General features: G+C 39.0%; 1 protein-coding gene across 1 annotated transcript in view; it reads right to left on the reverse strand.

Annotated features, from left to right (window-relative positions):
• Nucleotides 1–27,583, reverse strand: part of CA8 (carbonic anhydrase 8) — a 47,988-nt gene extending 20,405 nt beyond the window's left edge. The window contains exons 1-6 of the mRNA XM_041413056.1: nucleotides 27,417–27,583; nucleotides 26,922–27,113; nucleotides 23,125–23,249; nucleotides 5,003–5,098; nucleotides 2,559–2,621; nucleotides 1,180–1,228 (exon numbers count right to left, since the gene is read on the reverse strand). Coding sequence (XP_041268990.1) covers nucleotides 1,180–1,228; nucleotides 2,559–2,621; nucleotides 5,003–5,098; nucleotides 23,125–23,249; nucleotides 26,922–27,113; nucleotides 27,417–27,495 — 604 coding nt within the window. The 5' untranslated portion in view covers nucleotides 27,496–27,583. The remainder of the gene's footprint in view (nucleotides 1–1,179; nucleotides 1,229–2,558; nucleotides 2,622–5,002; nucleotides 5,099–23,124; nucleotides 23,250–26,921; nucleotides 27,114–27,416) is intronic.
• Between the last annotated feature and the right edge of the window lie 6 nt (nucleotides 27,584–27,589).

A 27,589-nucleotide genomic window follows, 5' to 3' on the forward strand; every position in this document is an offset into this window, starting at 1 on the left:
TTGTTAGAATATTTTCTCATTTTTCATATTTCTAATACACTCATTTCTCCAGTGCCTGAGAGCTTAAATAATTAATTTATCCTCCCATACCCCAGAGTGGTGAGGAAGGATAGATTATCCCCCTCAATTTACAGCTGGGGAACTGAGGCAGAGAAGATGAGGTCAAATGCATCTATTCATTTGAGATGTTCAATATGACATGCTTAGAACCTGATTTCTCAGAGTATTTAACTTTCTATAGGACATAATACAGTCAGAGCACTGCTCCCATTGACTTCTCTTGGAGGTGTAAGCACTCAGCACTTCTGCAAATCAGACCCCATGATCTCAAGTCGGGCACCTGGAAAATGAGGAACACATAGTTAGAGATGACCTGTGAGCATTTTTGTTTATGTGACTTGATCAGCATCAAACAGGAACTGTGAGGCAGGGATGCTGTGAAAAATAGCTTATGGTCATGCAATCAGGTGATGTTTCATAGTGGTTATGCATGAGAGGCACAGGCTGCCTTAATTCCTGCAATTCCTCGTTGCTGAGACTTGACTTTGCAACCTAAACAATATTCTTTTCATATAATTAATATAGCTTAATGTAGACCTGGGCTGCTTTGAAAAATTCAAGATCTTGACACTATGACAGAGTTTAGCTCAAATGGATTCCTTGCAGAAACATTTTTCTTTAGAAATGTTTTTTTTAACATCACATTTCTTACTGTTACTCTCTTTTAGCTACGTAAGTTTGAATTTTCCTCCCTTTGTCCCTTCTCCTTTTTTGCTATACAACTGCCATTGCACAATGGCATTGTCTTTTGATTCTGCCAAAAATATTACCTTCTTAATTGAGTAGCCTTACACTCCCTATTTTATGCCCAAGTAGAGAAAGGAATACACACAGTTGTCTCTCTGGATGGGTGGGTAAATCCTCAACAAAGCTGGCCATGTTGTTTTCAGCAGTGCACACACTACAGAAATACATCCCACTCACATGACAAAGGTGCAGATTTACACTAAATTCCAATGGGAATTCACGACTACCCCTGTCAGGATGTGCATTACCACCCTATGGGATCACTCAGGCTTGCAGTTTAGGCTAGGCTTTAGGATTGTCTCAGCCCCTGCAATTGGCTACTAATCCACACACAAAAAGTAAAAAAGTGCAAAAGTAAGCAAAGGCACCTACCTGGCAATAAAGAGTTGGGATTAAAACAGGGTATTGTTTTGGACTTTCCCTGAAAAAATGAATACAAGTCAGTCTCATCTCTAGCTTCTAATTAAAACGCTGATGAATGCCAAGGTAAAACACATTCTGTGTTCTTTTACCATTAAGACTTGAATTCCTGTGGAAAGCAACCTCACTAAGAGCACCCATTTAATCATCACTGCATTTCTCCTTGCAGCTACACAAACATGTATTTTTATCCTATTTTTTATTTCATTTTCAAGCTTATCCCAGCAATTTGTTAACTTTCTACCTTTAGCACCTGGACTTCTTTAAGCTCCCAGCCTTGAAATTCTCTATATGAAATTCAGGGGTTTCATACAAAAAAAAAGTTAAAAAAACCAAGGGCCAAAGTGAGCTTTACTTAACTGATGTGGATAACACTTAATAAAATAATGCTGGTCCTACATATTTAATACAATAAAATGTTATGTGTGCCAAAGTGTGTTTGATGCCTTTGAAAGAGACAATTATAACACAGTCCCCATAATGGTGAGGCCTCTCATGACCTTCCTCTGCTCGGATGTTGTCTCAGTAATGAAATTAGAGTTCCATACACTATTGTTTCCTCTGATACTTTCATAAATAAAGAGTTTATAATATTAAACATCATGCCTGAAGTTTACCGTATAGCATTTGACTAAAAGATTTCAATTCCTTTCTTATTTTTCTGCACTTCAGCATGGTAATCTCTTCAGACCAATAAAAATATGTGTCATCAATACATCTCAAATTCCTTTTAAAATCAAAGGAATGTATGATTATTTCTATGTTACAGATCATGAAGCAAAGAGTTGAAAGTAACTTGCCCAAGGTCATTTAAGATAGTGTCAACATTTTGGAGAGCACTCAAATCTCGTCAGTCCTGCAAGGATTACTACCTGTCCTTCAGAATCTCCAGATATAATCCACTTGACAAGTTGGCATTGTGTTTTTGCTGATTTCCCTGCAAGTTAATAGGGTTGCTCACTTCATCTGCTCTTTTCTTCTACAAACTAAAACCAGTTAAGTTTGGAGACATGGCTGTTGGTGCTCACTAAGCATGTTGCAGTGCTGGCACTCACACTCATTCCATGAAAATCACTGAAAAGGTAGGACTTGCAAGCAGTTACTGGTATAGATCAAACTTTCTGGCCACCAGAAAAAAAAAAAAAAACATATTAGCTGAATAATATTATCAGAATAAAATGCTAAGGTTTTCATGCTGGCCACCAAATGATGGTTTTTGTACATGGTTTTACCAGAGACACATCTGAAATCTTTCTCTTGACTCCCTACAAACCCTTTGCTTATTGTCTCTGTGGTCATTAAAGGAAGCATTGCTTCAGACAATGCCTTACCTTGTACTGGATGTCCTGAAGAATTTCAGTTACAGCCTTTAGGCCCACATGCTCTTTTCCTATCTGAAATACAGCAAGCAAAGGTGAATTTCAGTATCTTGGTATTTCAGAAACTGTGAGGCAAAACACAGGTCAACCAGAACAGTCAGTACTATAGCTGTTTTTAGTTTAGCTACACAACCTTGTGTTAATCAAATACACTGATACATGACAGCTCCAAAAATTAAATCATTATAAAACCACCAGCCAAAAGTAAACAGGGCTTAAATAACTTTTAAGCAGAGACAACTCACAGAACAAGAGAAAGAGTCAAAATTAAGTCTGGTAGGTTTTTATTAACCCTGTTGTGCAGCACCTGTTCTATGTGGAGTCAAGATCATGCAGTATTGTGGAATATAGATGCCAAGGATACAGTTTGTCCTTACTGGTTTTTGCCAGAAAAGTACACAGAAAGGAACAGAGTGAACAAGCAGAACAGAAAATTTTTGAATTTGTTCCCATAGCGTTGCAAATCTGGCCCAAGGTATCTCTGAAGCTCAGGGGAGTTTTTTCGTGCCTGCAGAGCACAGAACAGCAGATTACCTCTCCCACAGCATCTCTGGGATGGTGCCAGTGAAAGCCAGGCTCCAGCAGGCTGCAGCACTGCCTCTACTGAACGCCTGTGAGGCACGGGAGATGGGGCTCTAGAGAAACACTGAGACGAGAGATTCTAATTTTATATGGACGTTGCTCACTCTGCACACTAAACTCAGCTGCTTCTGACTCAAATCACCCATTCCAGGATCCTAGCTTTACCGACAGAACAAAATCAGAAGAGGCAGAATGGCTTTCCACTTGCTTTCTTTGCCAACGTGTACAAATACAAGGTGAGGAAACAAACCAGCATGAGTGAGAATGGGAGAGCTAGACCCGGAAAAGTTTGTTTGCTTTTTGTTTCTCTTGGAATAGAATGACACAGTAGCCATTGGAAGGAAACAACTGAATGTCAACAAAAGGTACTTTGTTACTTCTAGGAATTTCAAACGTTTCAAAGTACATAAAAGACATTGAAGTCACTTCAAAGATGCAGCTTCTAAATTAATAATCCCCAAGGGCTGTCACTTAAATCAGTGAAAATATTTTCATTGACCTTAAAATAATGTATTTTGAGAACCATGGTACAAAATTATTTTTCCATGCCTTTACCAAGAAAAAAATAGTCACCAAATTTCCCCTCATTTTTCTTTAATAAACAGCTTAAATATTATTTTTCCTTGTCAGTAGTAATTATGCATCTCTTGGCTAATGAGGGAGCCTTTTTGGGATGCTTATGAACCCTGATGTGGGTGACAGACCAGAAATGGAAAATGTATCATTGAAGTTTCAAATTTATTTAAGAACTTATATATAACTTTCTAACTGACTCAAAGGTTACCTCTGCTGGAATAAGAAGGTGACTTACATAAGCAATTATCACACAGCCCTCTAGGACACAAAGCTGAAGACTTTCTAACTTCCATTTTTAGCAGTTCTATCTGAGTGTTGAGGCAGCAACCAACGTACCTTTAAATTCAGAGGTAAAGCTCAAAGGCACTCATAAACTCGTTATGAAATACGACAAATTAATAATACCACTGTGCAAGAAAATTCATTTGATCTAAGGATGAACTTTAAACCTCTTCCTCCAAACCCATTTAAATAAAACAGTTTGCCATTTCTCATGAGGAAGATGAGAATCTGGTGTTTGAGGACTAAAACTGAAAATCTTTATAGGGTGCAGACCTTGAAAAACCTTCAACAGCAATTAGATTATAGTGCTAACTTCCTAGAATTCATTCTACTTTGTCCCCAGGAAGCTTTAAGCCTCCTCATTGCAGGCTTTTCTGAGGGTCTCTGGCAATTGTTGTTAACACTCAGTCTCTGAAGAAGTGATACGACTCCACCTCACATTTGTCCTGTGTGAAGAAACACACTTGTCCCTGTGCTCAGGAAAGCACAATTCTAATACCAGTTTTCAGCAGTGCCAATGGCTTTGTAGGCCTTTTCTTTAATCTTTCCTCCTCTCCTCTGTCTATATCCTCAACCCCTGAACAGCAGACCCAGCCAGGAATTAAGAGAAATACATCACAGAGATAGTGAAGCACTTGTCCCTCCTGACAGCCCTCATTCTGCTCTCAGAGGAATGAAGATTGGATGTTTGCTTATAGCCAGAGTCCCAGAAAGGTGCCTGACTATGTATTATCCCTTCTTTAACTAACATACTTCCAATATCCTGTTTAAACAAGAATTGATTGCTTAGCGCACATATAGAAGACATGACTGAAAAATATCTTGCAAACAGAATACCGGCAGTCATACATTGCTTTCTTTCATGAAATCATTAAAAATTAAATAACATTGAAAGGACCTCATTATCCTCAGACAAATGACAGTGCATCATAACAAGTGTAACACAGGAGACTTACCTGCACAAACAAAGCAATAATAGCTATGCCGTGCTTCTTCCCTACTGCCTCATCAATGCTGCTGTACAGTGTGGAGTTCCAGTGCATGAGATGAAGCTAAAACAAAGCAGTGCAAACATAACAATAGAGAAACATGTAATTAAAAACACCAGCAATTAACATCAATTAACAAAGCCTCAGCATGTTTTGTGTGCACATGCAGGGATAAGTGGATTTACTATTGATAATACATATTGTAAACATCAGGAACACCAAGGAAAAAAAACCAGATGTTGCAGATAAAGTGGTGTACAGCCAGTTACAAAAATCTACATCAAAGGTGTGAATGACTATAGTAATGATGATTTAACAACTCTCTCAATCTGAATACTAAAATAATATCAGCTAATGAAATCCACCAACACTGTCCCTCAGCTCTTTCCCAAGGTAGGAGAATTATTATGGACATAGGCTGTCCAAACACACATTAGACTGACTGACTGTACTATCACAATGCCACTTGTCTCACAAGCTACCTCCCAAGACAAATCATTCAAATGTCAGTAGTAAGAGTAGAAGTGATTTCAGAAAAGGTTAAACACAGAGTAAGTTGAACAGAGAAAAGTGGCTTGAGGATTTCACCCTTAGGGGTGAGGGTGAAATAAAGATATGGTAAAGAGCAAAGGAGCCAATTCAGGAATACCTGAGAGGCAGTAGACACTGGATAGTAAACACAAAATCTGTTGTGGTGAAGTGTCACAGCATAATGTGGGAAGTAGTGCTTGAGAAAAGAGCTGGAGGGCAGACTAGGAGGAAGTTGGAAAGGGAATAAAGAATGGAGGGGAGGGAGATGATGGGGAAGAGAAAAGTGCTGGAAAACAGTGACATAAGGGGAAGGAAGGAAGGAAGGAAGGAAGGAAGGAAGGAAGGATTTTGAAAATAAGTTTTTCCAGAAGTAAATGTAAATCTCTGTGCCTAGGTCTGATAACACTGTAGAGCTTCGACATTGTAAGCACAGCTGCTTTGAAGTTTATCTGCCAACTCTTAGACAATTTCCATTGTAAAGTCACATTCAATGTTTTGTTCAGTCAGGTGTCTAAGAAGTTTAAATGTCATTTTTATAGCTAACTTTGTTTCCACCTTCAGCAAAATTAGGTTTTAAAACAGTGTATCTTCCTATTTTGTTTTTTATTTCTGTGCAGAAACAGCCACTGTGAAATGCTTATTGTCCCTTACACAACAGGAGTTCAGTCAGGCATGTCAGCATTTCGGAGTAACAGTTCTTCAAGCAATCACTCTCCACTTATTTCTTTCCAATATGAATTTTAGGCACTCGTCTTGATGACTGTTATTCCAAAAGTAAATACAAACTTTTAAATGAACATATTGTAAATTGAATTAAATTCCAGATTATCACGCAAATAATTTTATTCGTTTTGATCAAAGGCATCTGCTGTGGCAAAAAAAAAAAAAATTCTTAGCAAACACAATAAATCATTTTTACATGAGAACACTAATATAAATAACCTATTTGCCCACAGCTACACGACTTGTAGACATACAAGCGCTCCCTGTTAGAACTAAGCCCGTGGATTTCCTTGGTTGTGTGCATTTTATCACGAATGAAAAGCTTTGTTACGCATTTGGTTTGCCTTTGGATTTTAAAGCCAGAGGACCAAATAATGAGATCTCGGTCTCCGAGGTCTTCTCTCCAGAAGAGCCTGGCGTTCGCAGCAGCTCCCCACTAGAGGGAGATCACGGAGTCCCACAGCCCGAACCAAAATCCTGATGTTAAGAGGGAAATGTGAAAGAGAAGTTGGTTGTGGTGACTGCAGTGGGGATGGCAGTGTCCTCAGAGCTACGAGGATTCTCTTGGCTGGACATGTCAAAGCCAGCTTGTCCCTTGGTACCTGGAACTACAGCACTGAGGACATTCCCCAGGGGTCCAGGGACCATGGCTTTGCCTGTGTCAACAGACAGGTTTTGGCTGAAGCTGCTCTGGCATTCAGCAGGTTACATTCCCTTGGAGGTGAAGCCTAATCTGACATCTGTCTGCGTTCTGACAACAGCACATTTTCTCTAAACAGATCTGAAAGGAAAATGCTGAACCCCAGAAAGAGGAAAATGAACAAGTACTTCAAATTGTTCAAGCAATGACTCCAGTTTATCCAGAAAGAGATTGTCCTATCTTAAGCAGCAGATTCATCAGGGCACAGATTTCCCTATGATAAGGCTGCATTACCTAGAAAAGTGACACCAAAACCTCTGTGTAATTGCTATAAAATGTTAAGAGCTCTAGAATTAGTCTAGTGCAGCAGTACATATATATGTAAAAGTAATGTTGAAACCCACAGACTAGGTTCAGGTTTAGTAATCAACATCACTAAAGGAACTGAAAAATAGGCAATCAGCACTTTCTGGTCTAAAGGTCTCTGTAACTTTGAGGGTCTGCTAAAGGACATTTAAATTCCACATCAGAGTCCTCAGAACAAGATCCATCATTTTGTACTGGGTTGCTAACACCCAAAGTAGAATGAACTTCTGATACGTGTTTAAAATGCTGGTGTTAAAGATGGCCATAATTACAGTGGATTAGTGACATATTTTTCACACAGCAGGTTGCAAGCTTGCTGTCATAAACAGTAAAGAAAACAGGTTAGAGAGCACTCCTAGCCCCATGACAGTAGATGGCTGGGGAGTACAACAAAAAGTGGGCTCATGTTGGGCTCATGTCTTCTTTCTACATAGCACCCCTGATTGGTACTGCTAACAACAGCACACTGGATGCACTGCAGTGTATTTGTTACGTTCCTATGTCCTGACTCAAGGTAATATTCACAATTAGCTCTTCACAGAAAATGTTCTATCATTAGTGATTTACAAACTGAAATTAGAAAGGCAACCTAATGGAAAATAATCATTAATACCATGTTATTTCCAAACAGCAGGCCAACATATCATTTAACTCTATAAGACCATGCATGCACACTCAAATAATTAAATGCATTTGGTTATGCACTTAAATAAACGGAAGTCAAATTATTTCTTCTACAAAGCAAAAAAAATGTAGCTCAAAGCAGGGCTGGGTAAGTACATGGAAAAGTCATTCAGAAAGTGGTGCAAGGAAGTAGTAAGTGTTTGTAGTAAAGTGTGGGGGTTTTTTAAATCATGTTTTGTCCTGCATATTTGTTGCTCTCTGGAGCTGCTCTGACTTTTGTGTGTTCTTTTTTATTTGTAATGTAACATCAGATACAAACATCAGAGAACAATTTTCAAAAAAAGATGGCAACAAGTCTACAAACATTACAAAATCTTAACTCTTGAGAGTACAGACCACAAAAAACATGGCCTAGAACTCTTGTTAATATTTATGGGAATCAGATGTGCACAGAGGAAAGACCACAGTGCTTTCACAAATCTTGAAACTGTCACTATGATATAATGCCCATGGACATGAACAACATCATATCCATGCCTCTTTATCTCACAACTAGGAATAATCACAGAGGCTAATAATGTTCTGTATTTTAGTAACCTTTTTACATTTATTTGAGACAGCTGTTTGAAAAATGCTCACTCACAAGGAGTGCCAGCCCTGATATGAACATAATCATGTGGAGCTTTTTAAACAATCAGTTACAGTGCACTGGCAGCTTCCCATTGTGTGGTTTTCATTCAGAGTACAAAGCAGTCACACATGTCAGTGTGGCAGGAAAGGCTCTGCTCACCTTGTCAGGTAATGTTTTGATACTTTGCAGTTATGATGGCTCTATGCAGCCAAAACGAGTCAGCTGTGCTGTTACTGATTATCGGGGACTGGCTTGACATGCCAGACAGTATATTAATACAAGATAATCAGCTATCAGAAAATCCTTAGCACTCAAAAAATCCACTTTTTTCTTGAAAAAAACCATAATTTTGGGCCTGTTAACATTACAGCTGTAAATCAAAGAATTGTAGTAGCGGCTTCTTTAAAATCAGATAAACTGAAAACTCATGAAGGCAAATAATAATAAAGTGCTGATAAAGTTGATTTGCTCTGAAGTGAACAGCTGGAGAGACTCTCCTACACAGTGAAGATTAAGAAATCATTCCAGGTAGCAGAGCAAACCCCCTGGAAAGATTGTTCTGTATGGAACAAATTCTGAGAAACTTCTCAATTTTCATCCAGACCCCACTCAACCAAAAGGCTACTGAACCCAATCCTTATTTAGGAAAAGTTGACAGACATTAGCAGGGGGCCTGACTCAAAACAAGACTCTCTAAACTGAGTAAGGACCTGAGATTCTGGCTTTAAAATCAATAAACATTTATCAAATTAAAACCATACCACTGAAATCCATTCCTTTCTTTACCACAGAAATACCTTCTATGTCAATATGAAAAGGCTCGATGGTAGATTTTACACAAAACTGGAGTCCTGGGATGACAGATTCTGGCAGGAATCAGAGTCAGTGTATATGACCTATCACATTCATCAGTTCTGGAAACCAGTGTCTCAATAAAAAACACAGTTACAAAAATGTACATTTTTCCCCTGTCTGGGGCACTGACTGCTCTGTGGAATTCTGCAGGGTCTAAAGCTCACTGAGAGCAAAAATGATCTTTTAAGCTCTGTTGATGACCTTACTTCATTCCCAGCTCACAGATATAATATATAATGACAGGATAATTTATGTTGGAAGTCACCTCTGAAGTTCAACTCTTTCACAGCAGCACCAACTTCAAAGTTAGCTACTAACTCAAAGTCAGATCAGGTTTTTCAGGTCCTCGTCCAACTAAGTTTTGCGTATCTCCAACGACAGAAGTCTCAAAACCTCTCTAGATAACCCATTCTGTGCTTGACCTCCCCATAATTTATTTCTCCTTCTACCTAATCAGAATGTCTCCTGTTGCAGCCAGTGTCCCTTGCCTCTTGTTCTTTTGCACTCCTGAAGGTTCTCTGAGCACAGCCATGAATTTCCTGTGACCACCAAATCAACATCTCGTGACTGACTCCTGAATGATGCCTCTTTCTCAAACCTCCTCAGTCATCCACTTGTTTGAACGACCATGTTTCACCTAAGCTTACTTTCAACTAAGCTTGCCCAACCCTTAAATTGTCAGGAAAGTTGCTAGTAGCTCTGTCCCTTACTGTGACCTACTGGTATGCATGTGTCACCCAAGTGTCAGACCGAAAACAGCACAGGTGAATTCCTTACAGGAAAATACATCCTGGAATAAATCACAGCTCATCATCTGTGATGAGGTATCTGATTAATGCTACAGGGAGAAGAAGAACTCTGCACCAGCATTTCTGCATTCTTGTATGATCCTAATGTTGCAAATTTGCTATGAACTTGCACAGTCTGGAAAAAAAGCAGCTCATATGTTATAACTCCTTTCTTTATGAATACTTACTGCTAAATGACTGAAATTCTAATTTGCTGCTCAATGTGCTGAGTTTCCACTGGATAAATCAGGCAGTTTGGAATAGAGTACCAGGCTCATGCTCCATAGGAGTCAAAAGGAAATGTGCCAACAGCAAAAATCCTCCTGACTCCCCTAGCACCAGAACCAGGCTCTACAGGGGCCTGATAAAACTATTGGCAGCTCAGGCAGCAAGAGCAACAAGAAACACCTGCCCAACTTGGGTGTAGGTCCTACATCAACTTAATTGGCAACCATAACCCATATTGCAAGAGTTTGTGATGTGGGGGATTATTCTGTTTAACAGGGTCCTGTTTGTGCTCTGTGCACAGTAGAAGACCATAATTTTTAAATAATTCTTCTTTAGATCAATTGGAACATCTGACTGGGACACAATCATCAGTGGGCCTGCTTGAAACTGTGCAGCTGGCACAATCAACCATTGCATTTTTTCCACTCTCTACACTCTTGATTGAGAAGCTAATTATTACAAAAGCTTCTTTCTTCAGTGCATGCTGCATCATGTGTAAATTAATCTTCTAGTAACCTTTGTTCCTTTCTCAGAACTAGGATATACAGCAATTCCTTGCTAGCTGTGCAACCAGCTGTTACAAGCTCCAGGAAAGTCCGCTTAGTCTAATAATATTACAGGATAGAAGGCACCTCTCAACAAATCTCTCAAGGATGAGAGATTTGTCATTGCTCTCATCTCTTCTCAACACTTATTTTAATGCATACAGGCTATACATCAAAATATTAATACAGGAATACTGTATCATGATGTCTTAATCAGAGGGGCACCTAAAACATGTCAGTCTGGAAATTTTGGGCAGACTGGGTTTTGTGATATTTCTGTCTCTGCTGAGAAAGAGTGTAGCTGAAACATTCTTTTGATTCCTTAAACAGGGTCTCAGGGATAAATCTATATCTCTAAGGTAAATTAAAGCAGCTTTAGAATTCCTCTGCTAAAGATTGTAGAGATATCAAAGGTTGTCCTGGACTCACCCAAGTTTGCAAGGGATCAGTACATTCCAGTTTCATCCACAACATGCCATAAAAGTGGAGTAGGGATTAGTAAAAATGGCAAACTCAGCTACCTAACTATGGCCAGCAGGAAGGCTTTTTTCTGGATTGAGAGGGATGAAATGAAGCTCAGGATTTTAGCTAATAATAGTGGAAGGCAACACAGTCTACTTGTACAATAATTATGTGTAATTTCCACAGCACAAATATTGCGTAAACAACATCTCAGGAGGACAAGATGTGGAAAAATTGTGTCTTGTTATTTTACATGTGCACAAGAATTTATGAGTTGATACTTGACTTGGCACTGAATTGTTTCAGGAAGCAATTGACTAAGCTGTTGGCAGTGACCATAACATATAGTAATTAAGTTCCAAATCCTCACAAGAGGACCAAACCAAGGATATGACCAGGGCATACAGCTTTCAGAAAAGTGATTAAAAAACCAGAAAGTTAGTTATTAACAGCCTGAAGGAGAGGTTTAAGAAAACAAAGTTAATGGAATTGATGGACTGTTTGAAAATGTCTTAGGAGAAGCAGGAGTACATGTAGATACTTCATGCCACAAAACAAAGAAACAAATACCCATAAAGTCTTCATGGTTAAACATTATAGTATGGTCAACATAAACCTGCTTCCTTTGAAAATGCAAATAGAAGCAAATTACTAAATCATGAACTCTGGGCAAAATGAAGAGCATGAGAGTAGTTAGGTTATAAAATTAGTGCACTTGGTTTATTCTTCCATATTTGAATTTTTCTAGGCTTCTATAGTGGATAGGTGCCAAAATGCCACTAAATTTCAGTATAATTTAAATGCTCTTTAAAATTCCATACATAAATCATTGTAATGAAAAAATTACATAAAGGGAACTCCTTGCTTATCTTTGAAAGCAGCACTAAGTTCACCACTAAGAGACGTAACTGCAAGCAGTTCCAATGAACAGAGATGACAACACTGTTAGCATTAAAAATCTCCTGATTAATGTAATGTAGGAGAAGAGAAAGCACAGTTTCTGCTCAACTTCTGCTTATGAAAGTGTTAAAGATCGAGCAGATCTAGTCTGCGCATTAAGCGTCAGGCTCCAAGTATGTTCAGAACAAGATGACATTCCCTGAACAAAGAAGTCTGTAATCTAAGATCAGAGAAATTAGGTGCACATAAATCAAGATGGAGCAGAGCTCAAGGTATCCTGGAGATACTGTTCCAACAACTTCACAATCACAGGGTGAGATACTACATGTTTTAGGTCAAAAGCTAAATTCACAGCTAAAACATGCTGAACATATGCTTGACTAGGACACCACTGTAGTCCAGAACCTTTGCTGACTGGTGCTCTCCTCTCCATGAACATCTTTGAAAGAACAGCTGTAAAAAAAAAGTTATTTTTGTTGAATCATAAAAGCAAGGACTGCAAAGACACTTTCAAAACCTATTCTATTTCCAAACAAGTCAGTCTAGTGAAAGCAGAAGTAGTCTAAGCAATTGTGTGGGATACCTTCAGATGTGCCACAAACAAGGTAACGAATGGTGGGACAATTGAATTATTTGCAGCATCTCAGGAAACACTATTGTAGCTTCTTTTGGCAAACTCACTAAAGAAGTATCTACATAACAGAATAATAAAAACATTGTAACATCTAATATTAAACAGGAATCTCTGTTCCCTTTGAAAAGTCTAATCACATGCAGCATCCTCATTTCATTTTACACAAAGAACTATTGGTTCATTTAAAAAATGAAATTAACCGCAGGAAGTACTGATGTACATGGAAAAACTCAAAACACGACAGCTACAAAGAGTAAGCTAAAAAGAAAACCAACGGGCACTATAAAAATCCAATCAGCACTCTTCTTTCTGTTCTGGGAAAACAAGCCAGAAGGTCTAAAAAAGTAGGGGAGAAAAAAAAGATGAATCTTCATGGTTAATGCAACTGCAACATAGATGTTTTTACCTATGTCTTTGTTTACCCACAGAAGCTGCTGACACATAACATTAGCTTGCCTGCTTCTTCGGAAAATCACTGGCAAAAAGGGTGTAGGGGAAACTGAGGATACAAAATTTGTCATCTATATGTATTTTAATTCTCTTCACATTTGAAATCACAAGCACAGCTTATGTGTACTGGCACTCACAAGAGATTAAAAGAAAACAGGAATTAATCAAAATTAACTTATTTTTAAACTGTAATGTAAGTATGCAGGCTAAGAAGAGGACTAAAAAATACATGAATGGACTGAAAATGTCCCTGTCTCTATGATGCCAACTTTCAATATCAACCTAATAGTAAGAAACGAAACAGCCACACAGTTACTGGTGTCAGATTCATAGGTCAGACTCTTCTTTGTGCCAAGTTTCTGCTCAGTGTGCAAAGCAAGGAGCACCACAGAGCAGCTTATTGTTCCCTTCCATGTTTGGCTCCAGCAAACATGCAGGCTGAAGTGCCCTGGGTCTGCCTTTACCTATGCTAACAGAAACAAATATACTCTCAAGCCTTTCTTTTTCTTTCCTTTGAAATATGAAAGCCAGGAAGGAAAAAGCAAAGGTTTTACTGCAAGATTCTCCAGCCTACCTTCAGTCTGAGTTCTTACCAGTCTGAGAGGGTGCATGTGCATGTCTGCATGTGCTTTCATAGGTTCACGGTTAGATAGGGTGAAGCCTGGAAAAAAGACTGGACCTTGATGGATAGTTGATAATATTACAGACTAGCAATATCATCAAGACAGAAAACACAAAGAGCTATAGGTTAAGCATTTAATTCTGGAAGTGTTATTTATATGACATTTAATAAAAGCATGTTCAGTTCCAAAGTGTTGCCTGCAATCTATTGTCTTGGATTTAAAACCAGACTGTTCATGTGTAGGAGGTTTTTAATCACCAATTTAATTCTCTCATGAAGGGAGAATAGAAATCACTCCTTCCCTGTCACTTTGCCATGTTTTGTTAATAACTGATTTTTATCCCACAGTTCTCTGTGTTTCAAAGGTAATGGTCTGTCTTAAGATATGAGAATCTGCAGCTGCATATTATCTTCTTAAGTCATAATCTTGACTGTTATCCAGGGAGCCGTTGTTCTTCCATAATACACTCCTCTAGGAAACTCAGGCAGGTTTTTGTTTTCCTGTAATGTTGGCTAAGCTTCCTTTGAAATAATAAACTCTGTTATGCTTCTCCAACAGTTTTCTCTTGAATTTCAAGTTTTCAGATTGTGTAATAGCATGCTATAATTTTCTCTTCCACAGCTCCATGATCTCCACAAATTTTACTAAACTTTTGCTATTTCCCAGTTCGGTTCATTATGAGGCTTAATGCTGGGACAGCAAAAAGTCAGGAATGACCAGTACCTCATTGAAAACAGTGTGGCCTATGGACTAGGGCATCAGGTAGCCCTGTAGTTAAATTACCGAAACAGGATTTACAACCTAAGTTAGGTACTCCAACACTACATTGTCTGAAACCCTTACTAGAATTCAAGCATCTAGGAATCATGAGTCAGTTCTCCCCCACTTCTACAAATGGCATCATGTGTGACCATGGCCAAACAATTTAATCCCTTTGAACTTGTTTCCTACCAGTTCCTTGACAATAGCAATAGAGAACTCATCTCCCTTGCACTGATGTTTTAAGGATTATATTATTTGTGCTCGCGATGCACTCAGGCACAACAGCAAATACTTCTGGAAGCCTCCTAAGGTTTTCAGACCTTAAGTGATCTACACGTTTCAGCCCTCTTGAGAGCCATGAGTGCACCATTAGAACAAATAACATGAAATTTTGGGCTAGCATCAAAAAGCTATTATTTCTGGTTTTTAGAGTATTTAATTATGCATTGGGGCCAGTGTTGGAACTGGTCCTGACTCAAGCACGCAGCATGGAAAACAGCTAACTAAGGAATCTCCTTTCCACTTCTTCAACAAGTGATAAGTTTTAGATAGCAAAACAGTTAGGCCTAGTGGTTAGGGCAAAGTGCCAAGGAAAACCAAATAGGAAAACCAAGGCAGCAGGAAACTGAAGCAAAATACATGCAGAGTGCCAGCAAGGCTCATGGCAGAAATTAGAAAATTATGTACAACTGAAGCAAATCACAGCAAGGGCACACAGCCAAAAAAAAAGGCAAAAACCTGAGAAGCAATTTTGTTGAGCTCCAAACTAAGTTTAAATCCTCTTCAGAAGTCCCATCTGCTCAGAGTCTACAGAATGTCTTCTCCCACAGCAGATATATAAGTAGCCACTCTGTTTGAGCTCGGTAACAGAGTTTTCTGTAAGGGTTGTCTGATAGCAACCTCTATATCCATGAATCCAAGCACTCTCAGCAAGACAGCTGTGTAAGAAAGTTGCATTAAGGAGAAGGCAAAGCTGTAAATCTGCTCAAGGAATGGAAAAGAATTCCATATTTTTAAAAAGTGTCAGAGGCTGTACTGTTGCTACCACAGATGGTATGCTAAGAGCTCTTCTGTCCAAGGTTACACGCCTGCCTCCACAGGGACACAGTGCCACCAAACAGGCTGCAACTGAGCAGCTTACCTTAGCCCAGCAGGGCTGCAAGAATATATGATGTGGGCAAAACACAAAGACTGCCTGTGGCTTCTGGTAGAACTAAACTGAGACTAATAGACTAACAGACTGAGATTAGATGGAACGGGGAGCCCAGAGAAGGTCTCCTCCCTTCAGTTGCTCCTCATTTTCTTCTCATTCATTTTCCTTCACCCAGCTTTTCTCCTCTTGCAAATTTTTTCCTGTTAGTTTGTCCTATTCTGCTCAGATATTTTTAGTTTGAGCTATTTATTTCTTCAATGAATACTTCTCCATCCTGGTAGAAGTTACAAATCATAGATGATTGTAACCACCACCTCGAAAGTGGTTTAGGTCATATGGGCCACAGAGCTTCTCCACACAAAACTCAAATGATTCTTAAAAAACAGACAAAAAGATAAAGAGGCTTCAGTAAACACTAGTCCTCTTTGACCTGCTGTCTGGCAGCTCATATATCTTCCACAATTCAATAAATATTCTGTAGATTTTGCACAGAAGGGTAGCACATTTGCTACCACTAAAGGTGTGTACCTTTTTCCACAGGGCTTAACTTAATTTTTTTTTAGGTGTTAGACAAGCTAAAAGCACGTTTGAGTAAGTACATCAGCCCATTTTTGCACCTGCTTTCAGGAATTCACACATTAGAAAGCACACAGGTGCATTCCTGAAAAATTAAAACTATATGTGAGTGAGCAAAGCAAGGGCCAATGAAGCCCATATTGGCAAATTACCCAAAACCAAAGTGTACTCCAGAGACTTCATGTGCTACTTAGGTCAAATTAACCCTCAACAACAATAAAACCATAATACTGAAAGAACTTAAAGCACTAGCAATCTCAGGAGTCATAAGCTGATCATGTGTGCTTTTACAATGATGGTAATTTTTTTTTATCTTGTTGCTGGTTTCATGTTTCCCTGTACCTTGGGAGGAGACAAAGACCTCACAGCTTTGTCCCACCACAAAAACTCTAAAGAGAAGTTGCCTCAATTAGGGGATTGCAGAATGTATGATACATAGAAAAATGCAGAAAAATACTTAAAACATCTGCACATTTGGGATTAGGATCCCACATAACACAATTCACTGACAGTCCTGGAATTGGTGCTAAGACCAATTTTGCCCATAGAGTGCTGTGTAAATCTAAGTATTACTGTTACTTTCTTAAATGGTGTCTACACAACATGTAAAAATTGCTTTTGTAGAAATCATTGAGATTTAGAAAACAAAACTGAAAACATCTGTTTAAATATTGGAACGATTTTCCTGTATTTTTCTACAATTCTGTCCTCAAAAATTAGATGCTGTCCAATGAAAATATCTACTTTAAACAATTACTAGTCTTATTCATAACCTGAAAAGGATATTAGCTATTACATGAATGTCATCATTTCCTTATAAGGCACGCTGTGTTTAATCACAGCTAAGAGTGTTCACCTGCAATGATTCCAAAATTTAGAAGATTGTCCAAGACTATTAGTAACAAGTTAATATTCCACCAGAAAACTTGGACAGTGTCTGAGCAGAGTTCCAGACCTCAGCATGATGCTACATAAACTCTTTTGGAATCTGTTCTTTTGCCTCCTGCTAAATTCATAGATCTCCTTCATTCAAAGATCTTATGCTGCCAATATGAGTGGAATTAATTTTTTTTCACAATCAGGCAAGCAATGCAAGCAACTGAGGCAACGGGATTTACTCCTTGGTTTATCCTTTAGAATTTATTACTTGGGTCATAGTCCTAATAAAGAAACTACTGTCATCATGGTTTGAATTCTGCTTGCCATTCACACCTACCCAGTCCTTCTGCAGCTTGTCAGTCTCTGAATAAAGAGGGAGAGATGCGCTGGCAAGCACAGTGTTTCCCAGGCCTTCTATTACAATTAAAAATACTCTGGTTTGTTATTTAGTCCAGATAAGGTAATAAGAAAATTATTAAAAGGGACAGCAAGGTCAAATAGCCTTGGCAAAGAATATCACAAGTTGGCAAAAAATAAATTTCTGTGTTGAAAACATAATAAATTCTGTCCAGAAATGCCAGAAAGGGGATGCACTGTGTGCACATATGTGATTTCAGAGCCAGGCACAGAGAAAACCCCAAGTTGAAGACTGTAAACGCTTTAGTAGGGTAAGTGTAATGTTAACAGCCTCACCTGAAGCCCTAAAGTTTTAACTGTGTTAGATGAGTACTTCAGGCACCATTTCTTGTTAAAAAAGGAAAACGTCATGGTTTAAATCAAATTCAGGGTAGGATATGTGTTTTGCACTGTCACCTTCATTGCAGCAGGTATTTCAGTTACTCTGAAAGAGTCTACAGAATTATTTAGTTTGCATTCTGTTATCCAACAGAAAGGAATAGTTTTTATTCCTGTGCAGAACTGATTTTGGTCCTTGCAGCAACTGTATTTTCTTCTGTTCTAGTCAAAAAATGTAGGGCGGACAATAATAGTTTTTAATCTTCCTGCAAATCTTGGAAACACTTTTTAAATTATTTTCTGCCAACCCACTTCTACTGAGAGCTTTCACATGGTTCACAGCTAATGCAATCCTACATTTTAAAGAGGATGGATTACAGAGAATTATCCTCCTAGTTATATCACAAGTGGTGGAGGGAACCTTTTTATTTTCCCTGACATAGTTTTATTTCAGAGCAAGAGCCTGGAAACAACTGTGCCTTTATGGTCAGTTTGTGCTTTTGGTCACATCACCATTTGATTAACTAAGAGGAAGAGACAACTTTAAGGCCCCCTTATATTTTTCTGTTTCCCTTCTTTTCAAAAGTAGTGAAAACATTTTTTTTTCCCCATAAACCTGCATTGATGTGATGTGATTTACTTTCTCCTGCTGGATTTCATTTCTTTTTTGACAGTAAGTTCATTCAGCCTGGCACTATAATGCTATGTTTATACAGAGATCAGGTACAATGGGAACTCATTTTTAGCTGCTCCCATTTCACTTTATTAACAACAATAAATATCAGCAATTTGCAATTCCTGTCCTCTTCTATCTCCCTGTCGTATATCAGAGGTAAGGGAAAGTTAAATGAAGAAAGTCAGTTCTTTATTTGCTTTTCCTCCTTCTCCAACCCATACCCTTGGCATCAAGGAGAGGAATAAAGACACCAAATAGTTCCTCTCTTTCCTACACCTAAATCAGCTTCAGGTAAACCACATGTGTAAATGTGGATTTCACTACTTTGTGGAAATTTGTATTGTAAGGCAGAGATATTTGGTACCCCGTTCCATTTGCTGGCATGAAACAGTCTCTCAATACTAAGACCATTACTAAGTATTTAGCAAATGTCACGGCCAACACTTCTTTGGCCAAAAAGCAAAGTAGCACTCTTTTATATGAAGTAGAAGTAGCTGGTGAGATGGATTTCTACAGAAAGTTGCACAAATGTTTCCTTCCGATTCCTGCCTAAAGGGCAGCAGTGGTCTTCATGCTCTTTTTTCCATGAAAAAAAGGGAGGAGTATTGGTATGTGCAGCCCCCTGCTTTTCCTTGGTTTAAGAGGTGTTACCATTTTTACTTTTGACAAATATTTTTGCTTTGTCCTGCTTTCCTGACTTATTGCAAACACAGATTTTTCAGTGAAAATGCAAGCACTGGCATATCACTGTCTACATTCTGGTTTCTTCAGTCAAGGAAGGTGGAAAACACATCTTTGCTGAACCTCGTGTAAGAATAAAAAAACCCCAAAGAAACTCAGCCTCCAAGCCACAGGAACAACATTTTTGGACAATATGTATTAGCTCAAGAAGCTGTTCCAGAGGTTACACAAGCTTTGTAATCTACCCAACTTCACCATGAAACTATATATCCTAACCACATGCAAAGGCCCCGGCTGTGTAGTAAGAAGTAATGGATTTTTGCACTAAGAAACATGGGATATTACCCAACTAATACAGGATATTGCCTAACTTCTTTAATAGAAATTATGGTACCAAAGATGAAGATACTAAGGAAGTAATTGAAGATTGGCCTTCCAAATTTTGAAAAATTACACTCTTTTTCAAAATCTTTTACAAAGGTCATTACATGATAATCTCAGGCTGTTTCACAACTATTTTGTCCAGTGTAATAAAATAAAGCTGTATAGTCTTCAGCCCTAAAAAAAACCAGACTGCTGCTCTAGTCAATAATTAGTCTCAGGTAGTCATCTCAGATCTCATCAAACTAAAAGCTGATTTTTGTAGAACTGCTCAGTTCAGGTTTTAAAATAGAGTAGTAGAGTGTGTAATCTAGGCCGACCTGTTTTGTTGTTAATGTACCCACTTAAACCAAGCACATCCGTTTTCATATTACCGCTTATCTCCTTATTTTCCTCTTGCAAAGAGAAGAGAATCCCTATCATTTGCCATGGAAATAATTTCTAGTTCCTTAGGAAGATGACCTACTAGATTTGTTACACTTGAAAAAGACCCAGACTAACGCACGTGTGCAACGTATTCTAGGCATGCACTGATGCACAAGCAGCTGCCAGCTTATTTTGTACAGCAGACTGCTTGGATGTAGCCAAAATAGGCATCAATTGCTGTTTGTGCTCAGTAAGCAACAAACTCAGTTCAGCTGATAAGAGCATGGGACTTATAACACCAAGATTGTGAGATCAATCCCCATATGGGCCATTTACTTAAGAGTTGGATGATCCATGTGGGCCTCTATGAAACCCAGTAGAAATCAAGGTAAATATACATTCAGAATTGGATGATCCATGTGGGCCCCTTCCAAGACCGGATATTCTATGAAACCCAGTAGAAATCAAGGTAAATATACATTCAGAATTTGATGATTTCCAAAAACTGTATAAGCCAATGCCAATGTCAAAAACTAAGAAAACACAATTTCCTGGTCCATTGATCAAAGCCATTGTTAAAATAAAAAAAATTAAAAAAAAAAAAAAAAAAAAGACAAGGCTATGCCTGGAATGCAAACAGCAAATCTGCCATTCTGGAGTCCCGGGTGTGCTACCTAAACATTATAGTGGCCACAAGCACCCATTTTATTATTTATTGCTCAAGTATAATATTTGACTTGGACAATTTGAGAGGGAATTAATATAACAGCTCTCTGTGCATATAGCAGAAGGAAATGCAGTTCATCTGTCAAAAAAACTGCTCTGCACTTTCTTGGAACTTGGGGCAGAAGATGATTAACTGGCCATTTTCTGCCATAAGAATTTATCTGTTCACTAAATGAAACTTTCATACTGTACTTAAAGTATATTATGGATCAGGTTTTTTTCTGCTAGAGAATTTTTGCATCAGTAATTATTTCTTGGAAGTTAGAGTTTAGTTGAAAGCTGCTTAGACGCAGGAAACAGAAAAACACTGGCTTGTTCACCTCCAGGTGATGTTCTTCAACTGTGCCAGAACTCTGTTTGTGCAGCTGCTGTATTGCTTTTAAAGTAGGTGAAGAATGAAGTCCCTTCATGACTTATTAAGTTTGTTGTTTTGTATCCTTGGGTCAAGAATATTTTTCTCTGGACTGATCTGGAGCAGGTAATTCTAGGTTTTCTGCAGATTATCAACAGACTCTTTGCATACCACCAAGACTCTTTGCAAGTGATCTTTGATAAACAAAGAGACAGGAAACCCTGATAGATTCCCAAGTACAGCTCTCAGCATAGTTCACATGCATATTTCTCAATCACCACACACTCGACCAGCCTTGAAGAAAAGCACTAAGCAGACCTATTTTATAATGAATTGGCTACTTCCTGCCTCAAGGGAACACTGCAATATCCTGAAGGTCTTACTGCCCATATAAATCATATTGTATATATTATGCCAGGTAATCAGGATGCAGAAGTCATTGCCTTGTTTTCCCTTTTGTTGATGAGTCTTACCCATTCAAGCAATTCTGCATTTCCAAGACCTTCCTGGAATCAACCTGCAGAGGGGACCTACACATAGATGTGGTACCTAAGGACATGGTTTAGGGAAGGACTTTGGCATCATTAGGTTTATGATTGGACTTGTTGATCATAAAGGCCTTCTCCAACATAAATGATTCTATGATCTAGCTCAATTCAACCTGAAAACTCCAAATTATTAAGTTTATACATGGGAGGTTGTGATAGACCAGTGCAAAATAACAAATAGCAGAGACCAAAATCTGACCCACAACTCTTAAAGAAAGTATTTGAACTACCCTAAGAACTAGATGGATTATGTAAGTCTACAAGATTTTTACACTTATTTCTGCAGTAGTTGCTTTAACATGCTTTAATATTTTTATATTATTTTCTAAAAGACAGTTATGTTCCAATAGGCAGTCATGAACACAACAATTATAAATTTCCTAGCACTGAGCACAGTGAATAAAAGAAAGAGGTTCAGACTCATGAGGGATTATGATAGATAAATAGGGCAAAAATAAAGAACTCCAAAAAATCTTGAGTTTCTTTAAAACAAATAGTGCACAACAAATGAAATAAAAGATGCAAAGCTAAAGAAACCAAACATCAGGATTGGTATATTTTAAAAATAGTCTTGCCGCCCAGGGCCTAAGGAATACTCCAAGCCATTGCTTGACAGCTGTAAGCAATAGGACAGTGGGAAGTGAAGACAAAACGCTGCTGGAGGGCAGGAGGAATAGGACCAAGCATTTTGTGTTGCCTATGACATGAACCCCATGAGGAGCTGAATTTTTTAAGACTGTATTACCACTTTGTTTTTGTTTCAAAATCGTGTACTTCTTTCAGATCTTGGAGAACATACAGAGGACTATCACATAATCTTCAATTTTCAAGTATGTAAAGCTGTTTCCTGAACAAATTGCTCTACACTTACTCCAAACTGACCTACATTGTTATTACTTACCATGGAAATATTTCCAGTGGCTAGTTCTCCCCATATATAGCTATTAGTCAAGGTGACATAGGAAGTGTTGAAATGGCAGATCTTGTTAGAACACTAATAAGAAAGAAGTTAATAATTCTGCAAGTTAACTTTACGACCAATTAATCATACAGTGTGATGAGTGCTGGAGGCATTCTATTCCAGAGGCATATCCTAATTTACCTGCAGTAAAGCACACCCCAGGAAGATAGCTTTGTGGTTGAAATATAAAGCATGCAGAGCTAAAAGGAAGTTGCTTTTGAACTACCAAGAATTCAGGCTATGAAATAAAATCTTTTCCATTTCACGGGTGTTATACAATGCAGAACACTTACCTCCATGGGAAAGGCCTTAAAATTAACTGTGTGTTCAGAACCACGCTGGTTTTCTCTCCCCCAGTGAAATCGAACATCATGTAGCTCAAACTCGTGTCCCCGAGGTAATGGCCCCCCTGTTAACACTGGGGAAGAAGATAAGTGGTAAAGAACTTGCCTTTCAAAGCAGACAAGCCACTGAATACATGCTCCAAATACAACAAGGAGTCTGTGGCAATCTTCTATATTCTTAGTGGTACCAGAGAGGAGAAGAGTTAAGTTGACAGACGTGTCACCTTTACTTCTGAAGAACCTTGCAGGTACAGAACATGAATTGAGGCAGTTATGAAAAACAGTATAACTGTTGTCATATTGAACCCTTTGTTTTATGATGCAGAACACCAAATAAAAGCATTGTACCTTTACCAGCCAGAAGAGGGAATGTTTATCTGTCTTAACAAGACATTATCTGTTTGCTCTAAACAGATGGCAGGGGTTCTGAACTGAACTGGGAAGTAACCTCCAAGTTGTCCAAAAGTTTGATTTCCATCACCTATGTTTACTGTGGGTCACAGAAATGGATAGAAAACTTTTGATAGCAAATATTTTGCTGGGTAAAGGTGTTCAGTCATATACCACCTGTCAGGCTTCTGAGATACTGAACGCCTCCACACCGAAATATAATCAAACCTACACACTGGAGCAAAACCAGCACACCTCATTTACTTAAAAACAGCTTCTAGGCAGCCATGGGTTTCCCTTACTTCAGTTTTTTAAACATCTGGAATTTCTTAAAAGCATCTGTCCACAATCCAACACGTGCACAAAAAAATGTATATAGCTGCTCAGTACTTTTGCATTAATAGAGACTTCCACCAGAAGCAGTAAAAGCAAGCAATTGTGAGGCCAAATCTGCTATGGAATTAATCAATGGAAACATTTCACCCAGGGATTTCTGAATCTGCTTTAGATCAAATATTACACCACAAGCTGAAGGTAACTTCCCACTAAAATCATTGAATATTGGCTTCTAGGCAGGGCCAAGTTTTATTTAAGGGCATTCACAGTCTACCCAGAACCCATTAAATTCTAGCTTACATTTCACAGAGTTGGAATTAATCTTTTACAATCTCTGATAATTGATAAGGATTATTTAACTGCATGACATATAGCCTTAGGGAATTAGTTCCATAATATATAGCTATTTTGACACACAAACTATACCACCTGAACTTGGAGCACAAGAGGTTGTGTAATACTAAAACATAAGTTAGCAATTTAATCATATTACAATTGCACAAACACAAAAGCAAAGGTATGAAACTGTAAAAAAAATGAAAGAAAACAGATCAATTATGGTTTTCATAAGTAATTACACTGGAGGAAAAAAAGTCAAATATTCCAATTAATCCTCCTTTAATAATTCTTCACAACTTATCTAGCAGCCATTAGAGTTTCTAAAATGAAATGTCCTAAATATAGTTATAGATTCAGATTTGCTCCTTAACTTTATCTATATTCTGTCTATACCTATATCCCCTAGAGGGAAAATGTACAAATCCAGTGAACACTGGAGGAAACAACCAATTGAAATATTTATGAAATTTGGACAAAAAAAAGAATAATGATACTCAAGTAGTGCTCAGTTAGGACAACAACAACAACAATAATAATAATCTCAATTAGTAAAATTGAGCATTTTCTCTGTTTTGAAACATTGTTCTGAGAAAAACTGTAACTACACCAAATGTTCTTATATGATGTAGTCCTGGATCTCCAGGAGGTTCAAAGAGTTTATTTCCAGGGCTTCAATCAGTAGATTGATCCCATGATAAAACTATTTCATAGTTGGTCATGGTTCTTCCACCTAATGCACCACATGTATTCCACTATCAAAATGAAAGCAGTTGTGAAAATGTTTGCAATTAAATAATGAGAAGGATTTGGGAATTTCATATGGACTGCGTGTCTTGAATTAAAGGATAAGCACATTCACCAGTAATGACAAATTTATTTTTAATATGTATCTTACTTTTTTCCATAAAGAACTTTTTCTTTGACTGCTAACATTACAGTAGATGAGGATCTCTTGCACATTAATTGGACATAGTTTCAAAAGCACCCAGTGCTCAACAGTTCCCAACAAAATAATCCAGCTAAATGGATTTGTCATCAGAGATCTCCTGTGAGGAAAAGAAACTGCAGGAGTTTCTGCAATCCCTGAAAAATGGCCAGAATACTAGGCCAGGTTCAATCACAACTTATTAACTCTTTTCTCCTCTTATTAGGTTTAATAAATGTTGTCCTCTCCCTCCCAAATTATTCCCAGTTTACAAAGGGAAAATGGCAAATTACGTAACAATAAATTTAAGAAAAAGCTGAAACTAAACCAAGAGTTCCTAAATCATAATTCCATACTCCAGTCATAAACTTTTTTTCTATTTTACATTTTCTTATAATTCAAGACTCATCTGTCCGGCATCACATTACATTCAAGTATAAAAGAAGTCTTTCCTTTTTTCTAATTCTCTTAATGGTTTTGCAAAGGCATTTAGGTGTGTTGGTCCCATCTTATTAATCACTACTAAGTTAGAAACTGCCCTTGGGAAAGGTAGCATGGAAGGAGTTCCATTTTGTTATATGAACGATGTGGTCACTCTCATTTCCTCCACAGGAGAATTCAAGTATTCCTGATCCTGCAGGGAGAACCCTATCCCTTGGGAAAAGAGCTCTGCTTCTGATGAAGGCAGTAAAACTGACTGGAAATACAACATTTTTAATGCAAATCTGCAAAATTCCATGGAAAGAAACGTTCTGTGTTGCAAAAATACATGGAAATTATCATAGAAAGGAAATTATAAAGGAAAGCATCATTATTAAGATAAAAAACCCTTCCTTTTTAAAAAAACTGTGTAAAACTGAACTGACTCCCTCACTTAGCACAGCTGTAGTTCCCAGTACTACTGAGTTCTCAGAAGGAAACAGAAGTTGGAATGCCTCATGGTTTGACAACGTCCAGCTGTTTAAATGCCCCCAAAGGGCTGTTACTAGCTAAGACTGGTTGGAATAACATGGAGACTCTTCCAAACACACGGTAAGAACTAAGTGCTGGAAAGCAAAACAGAGGTTTTTCCTTCCTACTTTCTTGCTTTCCTCATACAGAACAGTTTACCCAGATGAAGGGTCTGGATTAGATATTGCAACTTCACTTATGTTGGAATTGTTTCCTTTATTGCTTTCTTCTAAATCAAATTTGATGAGTGACACCAAAAATGTCATCCTTTAAGAAAGGACTGCCTTCAACTTGGTCCTCATCAATATTGTGAGCATGTATATAACTGGTGTATCTATCTTAAGCTGTCCAATTCTGAAGGTAGTATTCAGAACCCACTCAAGTTAATGGGAAAAAGTACTTTTAACTCACATGGTCTTTGAACCACGAACAAATCTTGCCAGCTGTACAGAACAGTTTGGCTCTACACTTGGCAATAGTCTGTACTGCTTCTGAGTGCAGACAGCTGTTAATGCCAGTGAATTGGATACCACCACCACCACAAGAAGAAATTCTGGATATGTTTTGAAGCAATCTCACTGACCATCCAGTCTGGCATCGAAATCTGCAACTCCCATTGCAACACTTGCTCCTCTTCCTACCAAAGTCAACAGCAACACTCTCACCGGGCATAGTCCATGTGGAATGGTCACAACTGCTCTCAGCTGGGAAAGGCTGCTTTTGCTACACTCCGGGACATGAGTACAGTGAGTCTTCAGACAACACAAGCTTTAGCCGGGAAAATCAAGGCCATGTTTCAGCATACCTGATTTTGACTTCAGGGCAATCTGAATCGAATGCCCATCGTTGATCACTTCGCAGTCACGACACACCACGTAGTTCGGTGACAAACGCACTTCCAGGAGCGAGGGGTCATATTTAGCTTCTCTCGAGTTCAAGTTAATGGGCGACTGGTACTCCCCGTTAGCATCGGGGAAAATCAGCCCCCACTCCACTCCTGAGGCACAAGGGAAAAGCGGTGAGGGGGGACCCGGCACCCCGCGCTGCGGGTCAGACAGACCCTGCCCGGGCCGGGGAAGGGGCTGCTCGGCCGGACCCCGCGGCTCCGCGGCCGCCGCCCCGCGCTGCCCTCCCGCCGGCGGGGATGGAGCTGCTGCGGGACGTCCCTTCCCCGCTCCCGGCAGCTCGGGACGGCCGGGGAGCGAACCCCGCCGCGCTCCGCCACTGAAATTCCCACACCGCCTCCTCCTCCCGCGGCAGCGGACAAAGTTTCTCCCCGGCGGAGCCGCCCGCTCCTCACCTTCCTCGTAGCCCCACTCCGGAGCCTCTTCCCGGTGCGGCAGGGGCTCGGCGCCCTCGATCAGGCTCCTGTCAGCCATGGGCGGGCGCCCCGGGAGCCGGGCGGGCTGTGCGGAGCGGAGCGGAGCGTGTGCGGGGCGCGCCGGGCTGGCGGCGCTCGGCTCCGCGCCCGGA

Source organism: Onychostruthus taczanowskii, unplaced genomic scaffold, assembly GCF_017590055.1.
Source record: "Onychostruthus taczanowskii isolate IOZ18803 unplaced genomic scaffold, ASM1759005v1 scaffold4, whole genome shotgun sequence".
Lineage (NCBI taxonomy): Eukaryota > Metazoa > Chordata > Aves > Passeriformes > Passeridae > Onychostruthus > Onychostruthus taczanowskii.